Here is a 19142-nt window from a genome sequence, read left to right as displayed (position 1 = left end):
GAGCAACGCCTCGCGCGGCCCCCGCTCTCATGCCCGACCCGAATTGTTTGTCGCAAAAGAATGTGTTAGCCCTCGAGACTCTTCCCCATTCTCAAGTTGTGATTGATCAGATTTGCGAGAAGGAGAACTGCAGTCTTGCGATAAATGTTTGTCAGCTGAGAAGCTAATGCAGACGTTTCTCATAGCTCCTGAGCATAGGCACAGCTTTCCGGTCTACTTGGAAAGTTGGGATGCATTCCATCACCGTTTTGTGATGATACAGCCCTATTTCCAATGACAGCCCAATTTTTGTTATTTGATGACAACAGGGTCATGAAGCACATTCACAAAACAGCTGTCTCTCATAATTCTTTGAATCAGGCAACATCAAACGCGCTTGAAGCCCATAAAATCAGCTCCCTCCACAGGACCCCATGTGAGCTCCTTTTGTTGGGGATGTATGCCAATATTATCACAGGAAGCCTAGCTATTCTGCATGATAAGGATGTACAGAGCCTACTGTCCAGGGGGAAATTCGACTGCTCAGTGCATTTCAGCTCAATTGCATTCTCGGCACTTTCTCCGTCTCCAAACGACGATCGAGACCAGAGCTAAACCAGACAGAAGTTCGCGGACAACTGATGTGTGTGAAGTGCCAAGCAACCCGACCCGTGACCGGCAAACGGCGATGTTTGCCGCGGCACGCAGCAAACCCGCCGAAGGAAACAGACATAGTCCCAAGAGCAACATTCCCCATGTAGTGGGGGACGGCCAGCCAATGTGGTCAATGATGCTGACCACTTTTATCTCGAAACATGCGTTTTGCTGTCATGAGCGGTTTTCGAGAAACTTCGGAGGAGCCCTGAGGCCACAACATGCCCTGCCCGGCAGATATTCCGAGGTGATGTTAGAGCTCTTAGCTGGTGCAGGTTGCTCTGCTCTGGTTGGTGTTCATTTGTTTGCAAATGCCATCTACTGTCGCCAACCTTTTTCACTCTGCCAATTTGTACCTTTGCAATTATCTATTCCAGAGAGCGCTGTGTGTCTTGTGACGACAATATCGCACAACTTTTCACACAGCCACCTGTTAAAGATCACGGTGTTTTTAAGAATTGTTAACCAGGCGCACGCTTTTTCCTTCTCCTTCTCTAGCATCTGTTAGGTCCCTACCCTATCCTCGTCCAGCATTCGTTGCCGGATAAGTAGCAGAAATCCAGCAACCATACTTGATCATGGTTTTTAAGGTCGGTCGCCTGCACCTGTTTCAACACTTTTGGCGAATATCCATAAACCAAGGGAGAGCGATATCTTCGCGGCGCTCGTATATGAACGGATGTAGCTCCCACGGCCTCGGCAGGCGGATACCACAACATAAGACAAACCCGCACCACATCGTATATAGTGCCAAAGGAAATAGAAGGTCGTTCATCTCATCCGCTCCTGTATGCGCTGTCGAACAGGTTTCACAAGGGTTCAGCGACGGAACGCGCCATTTCAACATCATAGATCATAGATATGAGTACGTTAGCCCCCGTTGGCTTCGGTTTCCTAGTTTAACATTCCAAGTGCAATTGTCATTGGTGCGGGGGGAGCTGGGCTCATGGCTGCCGTGGGATTGGCAGAAAGCGGGTTGGAAACAGCATGCATAACGAAACTGGTGCGTCGAGACGGCTCGGGGTCCAGTCTTGCTTTAAGAACCATTGTTGAGAGATGGCCAATACAGTTAAGCTAAAACCCGGGCAAATAGTTTCCAACCAGGTCCCATACAGTCGCCGCTCAGGGCGGAATTAACGCTGCCTTGGGAAATATGACGGAAGATGACTGGCGATGGCATATGTATGACACGGTTAAGGGCTCGGATTGGCTGGGCGATCAAGACGCAATTGTAAGCATTCGTCCTCTACAACCGCGCAAAGAAACAGGGCAATACTAATGAAAACAAGCACTATATGTGTAGAGAGGCTCCCAGGACCATTCTTGAGCTGGAGGCATACGGGATGCCCTTTTCGAGAACAGCAGAGGGCAAAATATATCAGGTTAGAAATTTTGGTATCCCGATGTCTTCCACTATCGACGCTAAGAATAAAATCCCACGTCATAGCGGCCCATCGGAGGCCAGTCCCTGAAGTATGGCACTGGTGGCCAAGCATACAGGACAGCATGTGCTGCAGATCGCACAGGCCATGCTATGTTGCATACACTCTATGGACAGTCACTAAAGGTTAGCGACGGGGAAAACATCAACAACCTTCATCAACTAACTGGCTATGCAGCACAATTGTAATTTCTTCATCGAATTCTTTGTGCTCGACTTGATGATGATTGATGGCACCTGCGTTGGGGCGGTGGCGTTAGACATGGAAACCGGAACCCTCCATCGGCTGTTCAGCAGGAATACTATTCTAGGTCAGTTCTCATCTCATGGATCCGACTGTCAAAAGCAAAATTGTTGATATTTTTCTAGCCACTGGTGGTTATGGTCGTGCGTACTTTTCTTGCACGTCAGCCCATACCAGCACAGGAGATGGCTGCGCCATGGCGTCTCGAGCTGGACTTCCGCTTCAAGATATGGAATTTGTGCAATTCCATCCGAGCGGTATATATGGTGCTGGCGTTCTAATAACCGAGGGCGCACGCGGCGAAGGAGGGTATCTATTGAATTCAAAAGGAGAAAGATTTATGGAGCGCTACGCCCCCACGGCCAAGGACCTGGCCAGCCGTGATGTTGTCGCTCGTTCAATGAACATGGAGATACGCGAAGGTCGTGGCGTTGGAGCCGAGAAAGATCATATTTATCTCCAGTTGTCTCACTTACCGCGTGACTTGATACTCGAAAGGCTGCCTGGCATAGCGGAAACAGCATCGATTTTTGCAGGAATCGATATTACAAAAGAGCCAATCCCCGTGCTTCCCACGGTCCACTACTGCATGGGTGGTATCCCCACTAATTACAGAGGCCAGGCCCTCGATATAAACCCAATTACTGGTAAAGAAAAGCCAGTTCCAGGCCTTTATGCTGTTGGAGAGACGGCATGCGTCAGTGTTCACGGCGCCAACAGACTCGGAGCAAACTCTCTTCTCGACCTTGCTGTTTTCGGTAGGGCCAGCGCCCAACACATTTCAGAAAACAACGAAAAGGGGATGCCCCATGCTCCCGTACCAAAAGACATCGGGATGTCCTCCTTTGAAGACATGGAGAGGATTCGTAAATCAGACGGAAGCAGACTAACAGCCGGGCTTCGCCTCGATATGCAAAGAGCCATGCAGTCGGACGTTGCGGTTTTCCGAACTGAAGATTCCCTTACGTCTGGAGTATCCCGGGTTCAGCGAGTAGAGCAGGCTTTCAAGAACGATGTCTGCGTCACAGATAAATCCCTGATTTGGAACTCAGACCTCATTGAGACTCTTGAGATGCGAAATTTGCTCACGTGTGCCGCACAGACTGCGAAGGGCGCCCAGGAGAGAAAAGAAAGTCGCGGTAGCCACGCACGAGAAGATTTTACTGAACGGGATGATGAGCGGTTCCTGAAGCATAGCTTGACGTGGCAGAACGGGACGGCAGAAGACGTTCGAGTAGGATATCGCGACGTTATCTTCGCGACTTTGGATGAAGACGAATGTCCGTCGGTCCCGCCCAAAACGAGAACTTACTGATAGATACGATCCAAACCCCTTTACGCAGTAAAATGATACTCATATCTTGCTGGCATTTTTGGTTCTTTTTCTGTTCTTTTCTTTCGCCCCTTTTTCGAGCGTTTTTGGCGTCGTCGCATAAATCTGAGCTTTTGGTCTCGCCCGCTTAGACGAATATTAGATAAACATCTGGTGACATAGTTAGTTAATCAGTTAGCAACTTAACTAACTTATACGAGCTAGGCCAAACTGGGGATGGCGTGGCCAGGTTCCTCGGGCTGCTGGCTTAAGCACATCACAAATCGCGCCCATTCACCATCTACAATTCCGCATGCGCCGGGAACTAAGCTACGGTCTGCTGCTTTGTCCTATGGTAGGATTTCTGTCGCTCAATGTCGTCACCAGACCCTGAGGAGGGACAGCCCTCAAACGTACACAAGCCGGAGATGGAGGAAGACAGGCCAGCCGCCAACGAGAAATCAAAAGGTGGAGAAACAGGGCAGCAAGAGACGGACGGAAAGAAATCTGGTGAAGACACACAGGACGGTGACGCAGAGACCAGAGTCTCTGCTCCTCCGTTACCTGCTGAAGAAGCCCCTCCCCCTCTTCCTAATGAACCAATCCCCGGAGGAGCTGAGGACGATGGGTGGGATGCATTGTGGGATGACAGTGCGCAGGCATACTACTTTTATAATCGCTTCACTGGTGTTTCACAGTGGGAGAACCCTCGAATACCAGATGCCCAGCAAGGACCTCCTGGCGTAGAGAGCGAAAAAGATGGTGCGGAGGAAACTCAACAGCAACGGCCTCGTCCTCGTGTTGCGGGAGGCTATGACCCGGCCATCCATGGCGACTACGATCCAGATGCCTGGTATGCGCAGCCCCACCCCGACGATACCTCTCCGGCCTCCACAGATCCCAGTGTCCTCTATACCGCTACAGGTGCATTCAATCGCTTTACGGGAAAATGGCAGCCCTTGGGCTTAACACCGGAGAACTTCAATGACGAGAATAAAAGCCGTCGGCAGCTCAATGCATATTTCGACGTTGATGCTGCGGCTAATAGCCATGAGGGAAGAAGTCTCAAGGCAGAGCGGTCTGGGAAAAAGTTAACAAAAAAGGAACTGAAGGCGTTCAAGGAAAAAAGAAGAGAGAAGAAGGAGGAAAAGAGGCGTGCCTGGCTGAGAGATTGAATCTGGCTATGATACGGAGTATATGTTTCATGTAATATGTACTGCACAATCAGTACATCGGCCCTTTTCGTGTTTGCCGCCTATGAACATTACTTCTTTTCGGTCGGCAAAATGCGCTGGATATACCTGGTGTTATGGCGTTTGGATTTGCATCTACGGATTTTGTACAACGGACGAAACTTGGGTTCCTTGCTCTCCACCCGGTGGTCAAGGCATAGCATGTAGGCATCGGGTCGCATTAGCACCTGTCTATTTTGAAATCAATAATAGCAACAATAGTCCAAGGCCTGCCCGGTTGCCAGTGGCTGTGACAACAATATTATCAAGTTAAACCAATCTTGTAAATTTGCCTCTTTCTCGGGCTTTTAGAAACTCGTCCCGCCTCTCCAGACTCCAGACGGCCCTGGACATCGTCAGTATCACGTGATATCAACTTTTCACTCCGAAAATTTGGAGGGAAAAAGTTGAGCAGAAGAACAAAACTGTAGCGGGAGAGAGTGAAGAGCAGTAGATACCTAGTTACCGTACATAGTTCAAGGTGAGCTAACCCCGTTTCCTTTTTCTCTTTTTCCACCGGTTATCCAGGACCCGAAATGCTTTCCCGACTTTATTCGGCTTAATTTGCCGACTTGTTGATACCCAATGCTACGGGAATGTATTGGTAACACTTTGCTTTTACCAAAGAGGGTTTTGGGACAAGGTGCATGAACCTGGTGCGCTATGTTGGAATCACTTTTCTGCAATAATTTTGGGTTCGCGGCCACCGAACCCATCTTCAGCTGGTGGATGCATGGCTATATGTCTACTATCTATATTATCCAGCATTTGCAGCACCCGGCATAGAAGATCAATTGGTATCTTGGATTTATTCATATTTTTTTTCCTTCTCTCTGTCTCCCCCCTTCTTTACTATGATTATTATCTTGCCCGACTAAGGAGTCACTTTAGGATTTACGGTTCCCAACACTCTAATAACTGATACAGCCACACAACGTCAACTCAGCTCAGCCATAAGATACGGTTGTTCTCCTCTTCCTTTGGGTTGAAAAGGAGCCATTTACGGGGGGAAGAACCGCCCTAATCTCTATAAGCCACAATGGCATCTACCCAGCCTGCTGTATCCCTATCCTTTGAGGCCATCGATGACCTCATTTACTCCGCACGGGTAGGGGATCTGCACTCGTTACAGACTGATATTGCGAACTTAAGCCACGAGCACAATTGCCCAGCTGCATCCATCGTGGGGTCGGCCATTGATAGCGAAGATGAGAGTGAGGGTGGCACGGGAGCTTGCCTTCTACATTGGCCCGCTGCAAACGGAAATATCGGTGAGCAGCCTCCCTCGACAGTGCTACCTCGATACGATCAAGGGATATACATGTGCTGAGCTCATTGAATTATTATCTCAGAAATATTACAATACCTCCTTGAAATATTACACAATCCCGCCCAGCCATCCCCCCTTATCAATCACCGAAATCACTCGGGAAACACACCACTTCACTGGGCCGCTCTTAATACGCATCTTGAATGCGTCAAGGCCCTGGTCGAAGCCGGTGCTGACGTTAACATTAAGAACGGCGCTGGTCACGATGCGGCTTTCCTCGCAGAAAGGTCCGAATGGGGCACCGCGGCTGAAGCTGATGATACACAGGAAAATAGCGATGAAGCTACGGCCACAGCGGCTTCGTCGGCGGATGGTCGCCCAATCTCAAAAGCTATGCAGGTAGTGGAATGTCTATTGACTTATGATCGAGACACGAACCAGGGCCAAGACGCCGATGCAGGGCCGAGCAATGGAAATGGGCATGATATGGAAGTAAATGGTGCGAACGAGGCCAACTGATTTTGGACGATTCTAGTTGCGTGTGATAGTTCTTTTTTTTTTTTTTTTTTTTTCCTCCTTTTTTTGAAACAAAAAAGCACTACCTTTTTTGAGGGTTATTGGAGCATATGGGGCGCATGTTTGTTAACAAAAAATGGAAGTAAATATCTTCGAGCATTGGGTTTTCTTTTTACCATGTGGTTCGTTTATGAGAAGCACTTGGTCTTTAGGATTCATCTCGCCTATCCAAGAAATAGTATTTGATGTATAAGCTAGAGGAGCTGTATGTCGCGCGAAGGAAGCGTTGTTATAAGAATCGAGCCTTGGTCTCCCGGAATCACATTAGATTCAACCATACATTTCGTACATTGTCATTAAAAAACATCGATATATCGTAACCATCATCAAGAAGCGAAGAACGTCGCAAAAAAAGGGATCCTATCGCAAATACCATGGGGTATCTCCAAAAGTCAGGAAAGCCCAAAAACCCAAAATTAAGGCGCAGGCAGATCGTGATGTGGGGAAGGGAAGAGAAAACGAGAAACATGCTGACTATATACATCAGATAAACCAGGCGAAATGAGCTGTAGGGTATCAAGACTTTCCAATTTCACTTTCTATAACACGAGCGGTAGCCAGACCCGAGCTTACAAAGCTTCCATTGGGAGTTCTTCGACGCACGTTAGAACTCCCGTCGCCGCATCCTTCATGTCCTTGTCGACTTGTTGCTCGCGATCTCGTTTGGATGATCTTGTTGCCTCCAGCAAGTTGCGCGATTTCGTATGCCACCATGTCCATGCCGACTCTGAATACTTTGTCTCTCCACACGACAGTGGTTCCTCCGTAGAAGCTCCAGATCCAGATTGGTAACGCCAGAGCTTCTCTACCGAGCCAGGCGAAAAGCCACTCTCTGAAGGGCCGGCGGGCGATTGACGATTTCCGCAGTGGACGTGCAAAGGGCGGAGTAAATTCGTCCGCCTCAATGGTGGCTCCCGAGTGAAGCTTTAGATAGACACTCCAATCAACAAGCATCCATACCAGAACACTAGCGACCCAGATAAGGCAAAATGCGGACCAATTGGCTAGATAAGAACGGTACTGTGGAAGCAGGCAGGGCACAGAAGTAGTAAGGCCGAAAGCAAGATATGCGGAACAGAGGAATGATTCCGTCCCAGGTTCAACAAGGGTCGCTAGTAGAACAGTAAATTTACGAACGCGAAGCCATCTCACACGACGGTCGATATAGGAACCAACGCTCATACCACTCATGGGCTGAATGGCAAGGTCCCCAAACATCAGGCTATGCTTTCCCCAATCTTCGTTGTGTTCCGCCTCCTCAAAGATCTTTCCTTTCCACAGACGGTCGCCAATAAGGTGGTCCTCACAAATATTATCAGAGAAGTAGTCAATTCCAGGCCTCCGCTTCGGTCGTTTCGAGTTGGTGGGAGGTGTCGTCGTAAGATAGTTTAGATGAGAACGTCGAAACATGGATGATTTGCCAATGATGCAGGGAGCAATGAGCACGGTGTTAATGGCCGAATACATTTTCGCGTGTGACGAAGAGAGGAAAATTTCTTCCAGACGCCCTCCACCACGAGAGAGCACAGATGTAATCTTTGAACATGCTCTGTCCTGAGTGTCTACATTCTTTAGCGTTCCATAGTTGAGCATCGCGAACTGGGAGGAAGTCCCGGCATTCCCGTGGTCTGGGACATCGACGACTATCGGCAGATGGTGGACGAATTTGAACCGCCTGCCACCATTCTTCTTTTGGTCGAAGCCGCAGAGCCGGTCCACCATTCTGCCGCAGACCCCCTTGGAGAGCCACACATTACAATCCGTGATCCAAACGATGTCCCCTTTGGCTTCCCTATAAGCCTGGCTCATATTCCTGATTTTGGGGTTTGGACCAAGTTGGTCGTCATTGTAAGGAGGCTCAACAAACACACGGGCATCGGCATCAGGAAAGTCCTGAAGGATTCTCTCGAGGACGGGATAGGCTGGGTCCTGGGTCGACGTTACGCAAAAATAGACGGTGAGCTTGTCACGAGGGTAATCTTGACGGATGCTGGCAGCCAAGCAATCGTAAAGGAAGGGCTCGAGTCCCTTGACGGGCCGGATGATTGTGACATGAGGAATCTTGGAGTGAGGGAGTGTGGTGGTTGAAATAGCTTTACGTGGGGGTTTCGAGTAGTGCCGTTGCCTGTGAACACTCGGCGTGAAAGTTCTCAGCTCTGCAAAACCAAAAAAAAAAAGGGAATCTGGACAGAAACATATGATTGAGGGTCAGAGGCGAAGAAGCTCACAGTTGAAAGTTTCCTAGCCAGCAAACCAGCGTCACTACAAGGTACCAAACGATGGCGACCCAGCCAACGACGACGACCCACGCGGGATGTCCATAGCTGCTAGGAAGGTCAGCTGTGTGTGCCTCAAGAGGAGCACTCTCCGCCAGCATGAGTCGAGGTTTCGCATGCGGCCCGAATTGGCTGAGAGGAAGTAAATCTTTTCGATCTTGACGACAGCGCTGCGGGAGAGAGAAAAAAAAGGCCCCTGCCAAATACATACGTGCGGCGAAGAGCGGTACCTCTCGGAAGGGAAACCGCCAAGAGCATTATCACGTGATATGGCTCGGCGGAATATCGGATCAATGATGCTCCGAATAGCACACTAGTACATTCTAGGGTTGGCGCTGCGGGGGGTGGGTGGGGCACATGACGTTGCTTGCCGCGGGCTGGCCGGGCGCCGTGTTCCCGAACGCGTCGCGTCTTTCAACGCCGATTCTGCTCAGATAGAAGGACAACAGTGATGTCTCGGTGCCTCAGATGGGACATCCTCAACTTCCAGCCATAACCATGGCAAGGTTTTCCCCTTCGTGTCTTCAACCTGCTCTCGCGATCCAGGTGTCCGCCCGTTTCTCACGGTGAGCTAACCTTGCTCTAATGCGAGTGTTAAAAGTTGAGGTTTTCTTTTTTTTTCTTTTTAAGGTTGTTTTACAGAACCAGCAAGTGCTGAGTCTGCCATTGGTTGAAGACTGCATCGCCCCCCCTCACATCTCCCCACCGCAGCTCCGTTAGTCGACGAAGCTTGTTCACGCCTCCCTCCCCGATGAAAAAGCCCTCAACACGGGCCTTTGTCTCATCTTGCCCGTGCCAGCCCTGGCGGAGAATGTCAAGCCAATAATGTGATCAATTGCCTTCATTACGCCAACCCGTTGGGCTCTCAGTCGTTGGCTGTTCTCGTCCTCTCGGTGATAGGCACTGCGGGCCGTGTGGAGAGCCTGTGATTGGAATCAGGATAGCTGCTCCTTGACCTCTAACCCCCTGTTGCCTCTCAGAAGCTCACAGGCAGGCCGTGCTGTTTCCGTCATGCACTTGTGTTTTGTAATACGATGAAGATGGTTTTCGCAAGTCCGACTCGAGAGCAGAAGCTACGCACGGTCAAGAGGATTTTAGTCTCCTGGGCATACCGTTACTATGACGGCGATGGCGTGAATCATGCGCGAGTTAGAAACTTTTGTGGAAAGGTCCTTTCAGAGAACTTCTGATTTTGTGAGTATGTTTATGCTCTTGTTAATTTCTCTACCCTGTACGGGGGGGAATTTCTCCATACAATTATCGTAATATGGCCCTTCTCCAGACCTCACCAAGTCGGGTGTTCGGAGCATTTTCAGAAATTATTGCTGAAGTGTCCGAAGCCCTTTTTATAAAATGCAGTTCGGATTCCAGACACAGTCTTTGCGCTATAAGCCCCCAGACATCCCTTTCCATGCCTAGCCGTGAAAGAACTCCGTCGTAAGAACCCATCGTAGAATATTTTGAGAAAAAATTGACATAAAACGTGCCGTATTTTCGCGACCACGGACGCCATCAGTGATCTAGCCAGTTTTCTTTTTCTTTCGTATCAGCGTAGCACTCAAAACATTCACAGAGGTTCTAGATTCCTGCTGCGTAGGCATTGAAGCTGAATCGGTGTCCGAATGAAGCTTGCGTTTCTTGAATATCAGGCCACTATTCAGCGGATTTGACGGATCTGCCGGGTGTTCCGCTGACGCTGACGGTTGCTCATTTATACCGGCTACTATCTCGCCATGGTTACTTCGCCCTGATAACGAAGAGAGTTTATCAAGCCACGATTTTGTGCTGGTCAACGCAAGTCCCTTGTCGGCGAAGTCGAGTTTTAGTAGAAGAGCAGATAATGCGGCATAGTTCTCAGGGCTGAGAAGGATGGTGTACTTCTCTTGAGAAAATGGACTAATCTGGTGCCCCGTTTCCGTCGTGATGAGCTCCTTAGCTTTCGGTGCCGATGTGTCCTCTGTTTGAGAAAGGGCCTTGTCATCACGTTCATCATTACCTAACACGGTACCACCATTTCGATCAGTAGACGATCGAATAGGAAGAGTAGTTTGTGGCTCCGATTCAACTGATTCGAGTCCGGGATTAACCGATCCCCCTATCAGATCACCTGTCCTCGCTGAAGCGACTTTGTCCAGCCCATCTGACTTTAAAACACCTGGAGGATTAACAACCATCCATATGAACCCAACTAGTCTCCCTGCAGAGCATTCTTGTCTGAACGTCATCATTTCCCAGAACTCTTCGAGAGACTTGACACTTGGCCACCGCCCGGTAGCGGCGTGGTCTTGAGACGAGGCTTCGGTTACGTCGATAATATCACGTACGCATTTAGGTGTTTTGTTTCGGGTGGAAGTCGTAGCGTGACCAAATATTTCCTCATCGAGGTCGTCAAGGAATCTCGCTTTGGGGTCGTCCGGAAAACGAGGGACGAGGCATCGCGGAGGAGCTCCAGGGTTCGCACACACTTGATAAAGCGGGTGGCTATTCAACCAACGCGGTTTGTCCTTAGGATCAAGCCTTGCTGTGGAGGGAAACAGCGCTCTGGTTTCATGCTGGTCGAGGCCGGGAACAATGAGATATGCGGTGGCTGTGGTGTTCACAGCTTCAGCATGGTCTGGTCCTTCCCCCTTCAGGGCTGATTTGTTTGTGGTGTGTTTTTCTGGCTCGAAATCGCGTAAGATCGGGTCGAAGACGCGACACCACCATTTGATCAAGCCACGATCATCGAGGACGTGTTTGCGCACATTCTCTATGCTGCCAGGAAACAAATACTGACTTTGGGCCCTTGCGAAGAGAGATAGTACAAGCCGAATACCTGGACGCTGATACTCACGTAGGAGAGAAGAGAGAAACACGGTGAAAACGGTTCTAGTCAACGACTTTGCTCGCGGCTGGTTTAGAAGGTAGAGATAGCCAGTCGAGTCGGCCTTAGACACAAAGACGGTAGCAAGCCGCCGAGTGGTGTACACCAGAACCTCAATAGAGAGTATCAATAATTCGACATCGCTGTCAGTGTCAGTAGGAGCTTCCTCGGGTCTAATTGACACCGCAAGGAAGTGGTTCTCGCATTTGGTAGGCTCTGGACCCTCACCTGGAGGAGGTGAGAAGATGGGCTCGCAAGGTGTTGGCGGACAAGCTACGTGCCGCACTGAGAGCTTCACACCCTTTGGCAACGCTTGGCCGAGCTGCTGCACGAAGCGCGAGGAAGCCATTGGGGCAGATGTGAAATCACCGCGGCCGCCGTATTTGTGCGAATGCGAATCATCCTGAACACCCCGGACGCGCCGCGACTTCTCGGGAGGTCAAGACTCGGGGCAAGGTTGCAGTTCACGTGCTCAACGGCGGAGATAAGCGGACTTAGTCAGCTTCGCAGCGCAGCAAGGCATGCAAACAGCGCAAACTTCTTCCCAATTCTACCTCCAGTAACCATGTATTGCCATCCGCCCGGTTCCTTCGACCAACCATGAGCACCACTCGGGCCTCCTTGATCAATTGCCGATGTATGAGCCACAGCATTCGGCTTCGCAGCTTAAAGAACATCTCATATTAACTGAACTGCCAAGCTTGTCTTAGGTCCGTGGCGCTCAAAGACCCTTCGGACAGCGAACAAGGTCCCCGTGATGAACTCAAGGGAACATAGCATTGCAAGGGTAGAAGTCCCGCCATCCGCAGTAAACCCTACTATCATCCATGGACGATGGGGCCAAATGCTCAAATACCCAAGGCCATTCCTCAACCTGCCCAAAACTTCCCTACAGTCTCCCGTTAGTTCCCCCTGATTAAGCATATTCGTCCTTTGATCCTCCATAACGCACTATTCTTCACTCCAACAACGATGGCTACGGAGGAACAACAGTCAGGTCCATTCCCCCCCGTTCGGCGCGTCGTGACTGGCCATTCCCCCGCCGGGCAGGCAATTATTGAATCCGATGAAAAGCTCATCCCATATGACCCCTTTTCGGAGAACGCATCCCCAGCTACTGCTGAATCGATGTTCGGCTTCACTACGATCTGGTCGCTGAACCTCTCGCCTTTCCCCGTCACTGCCAACGAACCTTGGTCCGAATTTAATGGCAAGCCCGTCGGAATCTCCAACCCCCAAGGCCTAATTGCTCGAATCGTCGACTTCCCCCCCGGCCGACCTGGTATGATGCACCGTACGATGACGGTGGATTTTGGGATTGTTTTAAACGGGGAGATTGAGCTAGAGCTGGATGATGGTGTGAAGACTTGGGTTAAAGAGCATGATCTAGTGGTCCAGAGGGGTACGATCCATGCCTGGAATAATCCAGGCCCAGACACTGTGCGAATGATGTTTCTTTTGGTATCCGCAAACAAATTGAAGTACGGCGATAATGAGTTGGAGCCGACGCCAGTCCCATCAGCTTTTGATGGATCGTCTCTCAAAAAGTGAGCGTCTTCCCGTTAACGTCCGAAGTGAAGGTCCGGAACGAAGTGATTCCGGAGCAAATAACTCTCTGTCCCGCCTTTAATTAGAGTGCCCAACCTCGAGTATCTTGTCTATGTTGCTTCCAGACTCGGAGAAAAGCTCAATACAACGAGTACTAGCTGACTACATTATACTTCTTGTCTGTCTAGCCATTCTCAACTTAATAATCATGTAATTATTCCGTACACGTCCTGCAAAGCGGCAACTCGGGTCAACGGATTTATGCCAAAAGGGCTAAGTTCGAAATGTTGTCGATACTAGAAATACTCCTTAACCGCGTCTAGATCATCAACGTTCAGCAATGCAACGCCTTCCTTCAGAAGCACTCTCCAAATCTCATTCCGCCTTCGAATCGGCCAACCAGGCGTTTGCCAGTACCTAGCCCCAATTCCTTTGCTTTTTGCTTTCTTAATTTGGGCCCGGATGGTTTCTAACTGGGCGCTAGTCAGGGGGTCTTCCTTGTCTTGATTTGTTGCACCAACGGCGGCTTCAAAGCTAGTCGATGCAATCGGAGAGATCAAGGAAGAGATGTTATCAAGCTCGGGCTGGTCAAGTTCGGCGAGTGGTGCATCGTAGAAGTAATCGCGGTTTTCAAGCTCGGTGATCAAGTTTAATGGTGTATTTCCTGTACCGATGACGGTGACAGGAGCCGAAATCTTAATTCCATTCTTAACTTTGGTCAAATAGCCCAGGTCTCGGAGAGGTTGAAGGTCTTTGGAAACCTGTTTCCAGGTTTCGACTCCATCGGTTTTAATATCTATGAATAAATATAATGTCTGTGCCGGATTGGTGTCGAACACGCCACTGATTATATCATGAGTTAGTGCATATGTTACTTGGCTCTAGAGGGAATTGAACGCCTTCAGGGCTTCCCTACTTTCTCGTGGATGACGGAACGAATTTATTTTGGGGGTTCTGGCGCTTGAGGATTTGAACAATCTGATCGATATATAATGATTTGAGAGTTCGGGTCTCCGCCAAGGATGATCGGTGATGGCCGACCTGAATGCAAATAAGTGAACAGCAGCAAAACAAAGGGGCCAGGAAGGAAGCGAAATGCCTAGATTCAACATACATATAGAGTACCATTGATCAGCCAAACATCGGCTTCGATCGAGACACAGCCGGCCGCGATAGCTAGTAGGAATTGTAAGCACCAGGTTCGACAAATTTACCTGAAGAGAACGCACCAGAGTATACGGGGCGATCTCTCCAGTAGTCACTATGGGTCAACCATGTCAAACTCAGCTCATTCCCTCTCATCGATGGACTGCATATACGCACTTATGAGAATGGCACGGAACCTTTTAAACCTCAAGGTCCAGACCAATTAGACTCCCTAAACCTCATAGGATGCCCTTCATCGGCTGTTTCGGAAGAACGCACCGGAATGATTTCTCTGGTGAAGTCCGTTGGATAGTGATACTCCGGCGCATTATCAGTGTCGTCTAGAACGTTCTGCAGCTCTGTCGAGCCCAAGGATCTTGCGAGCACGGTGGTCTGGAAGCTCGCGAAGGCTCCCAGAGCCGACGCGACAAATAATGACGTCACCCTCATGATTGACTCTCAGGGGTCCAAGGGCAAAGGGATCGATTGATTGAGCGATGGAGGAGACAATTTATATTTGAGCGGAGTTCCAATGGCATCCGCTGTCAAAATGAAACTTAACGCTGTCGAGACCTGCTGCCTTCCCGCCAAATTTCGTGTCGCTTGCCAGTGCCAAAATCACGTGAAGATTTTCGGAGGCCGTTTGTTTTAGGGGAACCATTGTTTTGAGGGTCGATAGAAGCATTTACTTCGGCCAGGGAACTGTCTCTGGGCCACTTCTGGGAGCGACGAGAGACGAAATGCTAGGCTAGATACGGCACGCTCCTATCGTTTGGTTGGCAAATAATATGGTAGCATTTCATCCCGTGTCAGACATTATTTAACTCACCCCTGGTTAGCCTTGAGGGGGCCTGAGAAAGTAAAATGCGTTTTAGATTTGGGCTCATGCATATGGCTCCTATGGAAGCAGCTGGCATATGTTATCGGTTATCCATTGGATTAGAAAAAAGTATGTATGCTAAAATACAAAGCAGGGCAATATATGTACATCGTGATGCTTCGTAAAATCATGCTAAACAGGCAGTGGGGAAGCAAAGGTCCAGGGAGAGCGGCGGTGCACCACTAAACGTCTCGCACAGTAATATTTTCGGACTCGCCATGTCCCTCTTGAGAGTTGCTTCCCCGGCCCCGAAGATTCAAGCTTCCAATTCGCTGCACGATACTGGAACCTACTGCGTCAACAGCTCCCTTGGGGGCTAGTAATGTTGGACCTTGGGCGACTGCTTCTTGTACTCTGAATAGTTTAATAGCCGTTCCGTTCCAGACGCCGACTGCCCCCGGCGTTGAGCCAGAGGCCGACCCAACTATCATTTCACTCGAAAAGATAAATCCCCATAGAAGGGACTCGTACCAGCCAAGGGAAAGTGGAGACCATTCAAACATATGAACTTGAATGGGGGTCGGCTCTGAGAGCACTGACTGAATATGTGGTTCTTCCGCGAATGATGGAAGTTCTGAAAGCAGCGTGCGTGCTTCAGGGCTCACAGATGATTCAAGAGCTGCTGCCGGGACATGAGGGAATATTGCAGAAATGACTGTTAAAATGGTGTGAAGGGGCAACTCGGGAACCCACGATTCGATCTGACCACTTGGTTAGCTGGTTGTATTTATGGCCTTTACGTTGATTTGGCGCTACTTACCCAAGCTGCAGTGGGAACAAAGCCACTGGACGCTGTCGAAAAACCAGATGCTGCAGCGTAGCTACTTAAGCTCGTGGTGCTATTTTGCCGAGAGAACGTAGCTTGACCGGCCGGCATCTTGCCGCGAGCCTTCTCGGATAAACCTCGAAGCTGATGTGGAACGCTGTCATCGATGGGTGATGCCAGGGATGGTGGTCGTGAATTGTCGAGGGAGGGAGATGACTGAGAAGGTGTCTCTTGACGCAGAGTCTCTTCGTCAGATTCGTCGTCTCCCACTGCAAATGTACCATCTTCCTCTGGAACGTGGCTCAAAGGTCGCGTGGGGCTACGAATCGCTTCGCTGGGCTGGACATAAGATTGATGTGTAAAATGGTCACTGCCGCTTAAGCTAGCCTTTCTTAGGTGCCGTTGTTGCTCAATCTCCTGCTGTCCGCTTTCTAGAGTAAAGGCCCGCAGAGACTCAAAACGCCTCTTTGATTTTAGAACGGCATAAACTAGATATGGGTTTTCTATACAGCGTTAGATCGAGACGGGTAGGTAGGATTTACTTTGGCCCACATACTGCTATATTGGTGTTCTATAACTGCATTGATAAATTTGAGCAAGGAGGATAGGAGAGCATGATTGGTTTCCTTGGCCAGAAGGAAACTCGGCGAAGACATCGAGACGAAAAGCTGTAATACTCTAGAGCATGCTGTAGCCGACAGGTGCTCTGCGTAAGCTGCAACATTGTCCATAATGGCTAACAAAGCAGGATAAACTGCGTCTAGTTTTCCTTTGCTGGTGGTCATCAAATTATGGATGGACTATAGAAATTAGCACCATTTAGACAAAGCAGATAAAGTAAAGGACTGCATACAATGATAAGAAAATCCCCATATGTTCCGCGGAAATTGGAAAGCCTTATACTCGGTGGCAGTGTGTCTTGCGCTTCAAACTTCTTAAAGAGGTTGCGACCAAAATTTGGCTCCACACTGAGGGTCTGAAGTAAAAAGATGCACATTTTGACAATGCCATGCTTGGATGGGTCTGTCTTATATTCATTGGCATAGAAAAGGCAGATGATTATAAAATCATGGGCACGATTTGAATCGACAATGAATGATCTAAATCGTTTGTTGCATTGAAGTGCTTCCCAGAACAAGATCATCATCTCCGGAGCCCATTTAACAGACTTCTGACTACCTGGAAGATAAGATGATGTGGCTTGCATCTGTTATACTATTAGCTTATATCCACTGCTCAAATGCTTGTAAGGAAACAAACCGGCTGATTGAGGATTCTCGTCATGCCGTCGACCAGAAATTGGAAGTCTTGAGGCTGGTGGAGCCTCCCAAAAAAGTGCCGATAGTAATTTTTGGGCGGTGCTCCGCTCCCGCTTTCTGGTATAGGATAGAGTAATAAAGCTAGGAGAAGCTGTAGGGAATAGATCACAAGGATTTGCCTTGAATCTTTCCAAACAACGTGGTCATAAGGCATTTTCCAGGGAGTTGGATTGAACTTGAGGGTCTGAAATATGTCAGAAGAAATCCCATGCGTTGTCCTGGAAACAGAAACTCACTGTGTTTAATAAGGAGCAGAGAACAGACAGGACGAGCTTCTTATCGGGACAGGTTGCAAGATAGGTGAGCGACTTAACCCCTTTCACGGGAAGTAGATCTACGAACGTTAGCCTGGATGGGTAGCTTTGGGGTATTCGAGGCGGGCTTACTTGACGGCATATACATGGACTGGCCGGTCAATGTCAACAATAGACGTAATACTTCCGTTCTATTGCTCTCAAGCTCCTTGTTGGATCCCATGGACGTATGGCAGCCTATTCCACTCTGCCATATTGAATATTGAACTTTGGTTTTAGAACCTGGCAACTGGGGTATAGTAAATCCAGTGAAAAAAAGCATATCAACCAAAGTATCAAGGAGCTCTTCGGCAAGAGGCTTTGCATCTTCGTAGTCTTCATCCCGAGGCCGGGCATCCTGATCTTCCTCGTTGCGAGATTCATCGAACAGAACTCGAGCCGCGAGTTGAGCCTGTCGAGTTTTCTTCCTCCTTTCCCCCCAGAAGAAGTTTTCTTCCCACTCCTCCAAGTTTTCCGCTTCGTATATGAAAGGTAGGATCCGGGTAAGAACGCGGATGCAGTTCAACGCATCTCGCGGTGGCGCAAGTTCATGATCAGGAAATGACGGGTGATGTCTAAGCGCAGTCAATCGGGAGGCGACAGCGAGTAATAGGGTCTCCAGATTCCCTAGCGACGTGTCGCGCGTTCTTCGTATGTCAACGGGGGCGAAGAGCGTAAACACGTCTTCAACCGATTCCGGGAGCTCCCAGAACTAAACGAATACACACGTATTAGTCGGTAGCTCTACAGAGCAACTCCACACACCGACAAAGATCGGTACTTACACCAGCCCAGTATGGATCATCGGCGGGGATACCTTTCTCCTCCGAAAGCCGAAAGATGCCTTGCCTGAAAACGAGCTTGGATTCCGAAGCTCCCATGATAAACGTACCAGATGCGTGTGAATCGCAAAGTGGGGAAGCAGTGGCCGAAACCTCAAAGGAAACAAATGCTCAGCATGCGACAATGGGATTAGGACATCAGTTATAAAGATCGGGTTAGTTTTTGAAGGAGAGCCAGTACTCTTGTTGGGTTGGATTCAAGGTCGAGCAGAGCCAAGCAACTGATAAAGCTTGCGTAACAATTCAACTGCCACATCGACCGTTATTTTTATCACAAGGTGATGCAAGCAACGAGCGATTCTCCCGTACACGCAACGCTATTAGATTGTAATCTAATCTTTATCTTCAACAAAGAGAAATTATAAAATATGTTGCTGAAGAATTAAATTGATTGTTAGCCTTTCAAGGCAGGTAATACTCCGTACATAGTAATTCTTCCCGCTTCCATAACGCCTTTCTTCTACCAGAGCTAAATCACGCCAAGACATTTAGAGAATAAAC

The 19142-nt window shown here is 49.1% G+C and overlaps 9 protein-coding genes across 9 annotated transcripts; 5 read left to right on the top strand and 4 right to left on the bottom strand.

Annotated features, from left to right (window-relative positions):
* Nucleotides 1-385: 385 nt before the first annotated feature.
* CIMG_11781 (uncharacterized protein) lies at nucleotides 386-1231 on the top strand. The gene has a single exon (XM_012358693.1). It carries the CDS (start codon nucleotides 476-478, stop codon nucleotides 1139-1141), a length of 666 nt encoding a protein of 221 aa, XP_012214116.1. The 5' UTR covers nucleotides 386-475; the 3' UTR covers nucleotides 1142-1231.
* CIMG_06614 (succinate dehydrogenase, flavoprotein subunit) lies at nucleotides 1212-3633 on the top strand (the record flags this gene model as incomplete). The annotated part of the gene is made up of 7 exons (XM_001242717.2): nucleotides 1212-1498; nucleotides 1546-1636; nucleotides 1727-1864; nucleotides 1923-2015; nucleotides 2081-2200; nucleotides 2253-2385; nucleotides 2444-3633. 7 exons carry the CDS (start codon nucleotides 1212-1214, stop codon nucleotides 3631-3633), a joined length of 2052 nt encoding a protein of 683 aa, XP_001242718.2.
* A 315-nt stretch (nucleotides 3634-3948) lies between these two features.
* Nucleotides 3949-5141, top strand: CIMG_06613 (WW domain-containing protein). The gene has a single exon (XM_001242716.2). The coding sequence runs from the start codon at nucleotides 4005-4007 to the stop codon at nucleotides 4803-4805; it is 801 nt and encodes a 266-aa protein (XP_001242717.1). The 5' UTR covers nucleotides 3949-4004; the 3' UTR covers nucleotides 4806-5141.
* A 760-nt stretch (nucleotides 5142-5901) lies between these two features.
* Nucleotides 5902-6775, top strand: CIMG_06612 (ankyrin repeat protein; the record flags this gene model as incomplete). Its single annotated transcript, XM_001242715.2, has 2 exons — nucleotides 5902-6133; nucleotides 6215-6775. The coding sequence occupies 2 exons, from the start codon at nucleotides 5902-5904 to the stop codon at nucleotides 6649-6651; spliced, it is 669 nt and encodes a 222-aa protein (XP_001242716.1). The 3' UTR covers nucleotides 6652-6775.
* Nucleotides 6776-6956: 181 nt separating this feature from the next.
* On the bottom strand, nucleotides 6957-9138 carry CIMG_06611 (ceramide glucosyltransferase). Its single transcript, XM_001242714.2, has 2 exons — nucleotides 8937-9138; nucleotides 6957-8833 (listed from the first exon to the last, which is right to left on the bottom strand). The coding sequence occupies exons 1-2, from the start codon at nucleotides 9083-9085 to the stop codon at nucleotides 7225-7227; spliced, it is 1758 nt and encodes a 585-aa protein (XP_001242715.2). The 5' UTR covers nucleotides 9086-9138; the 3' UTR covers nucleotides 6957-7224.
* Nucleotides 9139-10170: 1032 nt separating this feature from the next.
* CIMG_06610 (DNA damage response protein) lies at nucleotides 10171-12224 on the bottom strand. Its single transcript, XM_001242713.2, has one exon. The coding sequence runs from the start codon at nucleotides 12194-12196 to the stop codon at nucleotides 10505-10507; it is 1692 nt and encodes a 563-aa protein (XP_001242714.1). The 5' UTR covers nucleotides 12197-12224; the 3' UTR covers nucleotides 10171-10504.
* Nucleotides 12225-12424: 200 nt separating this feature from the next.
* CIMG_06609 (cupin 2 domain-containing protein) lies at nucleotides 12425-13725 on the top strand. The gene is made up of 2 exons (XM_001242712.2): nucleotides 12425-12484; nucleotides 12548-13725. Exon 2 carries the CDS (start codon nucleotides 12820-12822, stop codon nucleotides 13396-13398), a length of 579 nt encoding a protein of 192 aa, XP_001242713.1. The 5' UTR covers nucleotides 12425-12484; nucleotides 12548-12819; the 3' UTR covers nucleotides 13399-13725.
* On the bottom strand, nucleotides 13498-15071 carry CIMG_06608 (uncharacterized protein). Its single transcript, XM_001242711.2, has 6 exons — nucleotides 14821-15071; nucleotides 14719-14738; nucleotides 14625-14656; nucleotides 14510-14571; nucleotides 14312-14436; nucleotides 13498-14238 (listed from the first exon to the last, which is right to left on the bottom strand). The coding sequence occupies exons 1-6, from the start codon at nucleotides 14989-14991 to the stop codon at nucleotides 13692-13694; spliced, it is 957 nt and encodes a 318-aa protein (XP_001242712.1). The 5' UTR covers nucleotides 14992-15071; the 3' UTR covers nucleotides 13498-13691.
* Nucleotides 15072-15463: 392 nt separating this feature from the next.
* Nucleotides 15464-18809, bottom strand: CIMG_06607 (uncharacterized protein). Its single transcript, XM_001242710.2, has 8 exons — nucleotides 18585-18809; nucleotides 17893-18511; nucleotides 17743-17840; nucleotides 17448-17690; nucleotides 17041-17394; nucleotides 16744-16987; nucleotides 16182-16690; nucleotides 15464-16122 (listed from the first exon to the last, which is right to left on the bottom strand). Exons 1-8 carry the CDS (start codon nucleotides 18678-18680, stop codon nucleotides 15604-15606), a joined length of 2682 nt encoding a protein of 893 aa, XP_001242711.2. The 5' UTR covers nucleotides 18681-18809; the 3' UTR covers nucleotides 15464-15603.
* Nucleotides 18810-19142: the final 333 nt, after the last annotated feature.

Source organism: Coccidioides immitis (genome assembly GCF_000149335.2).
Source record: "Coccidioides immitis RS genomic scaffold supercont3.2, whole genome shotgun sequence".
In the NCBI taxonomy this organism is placed as follows: Eukaryota; Fungi; Ascomycota; class Eurotiomycetes; order Onygenales; family Onygenaceae; genus Coccidioides; species Coccidioides immitis.
Note: the sequence above shows the minus strand (reverse complement) of the source record. Positions and strands in the feature narration are given on the sequence as shown.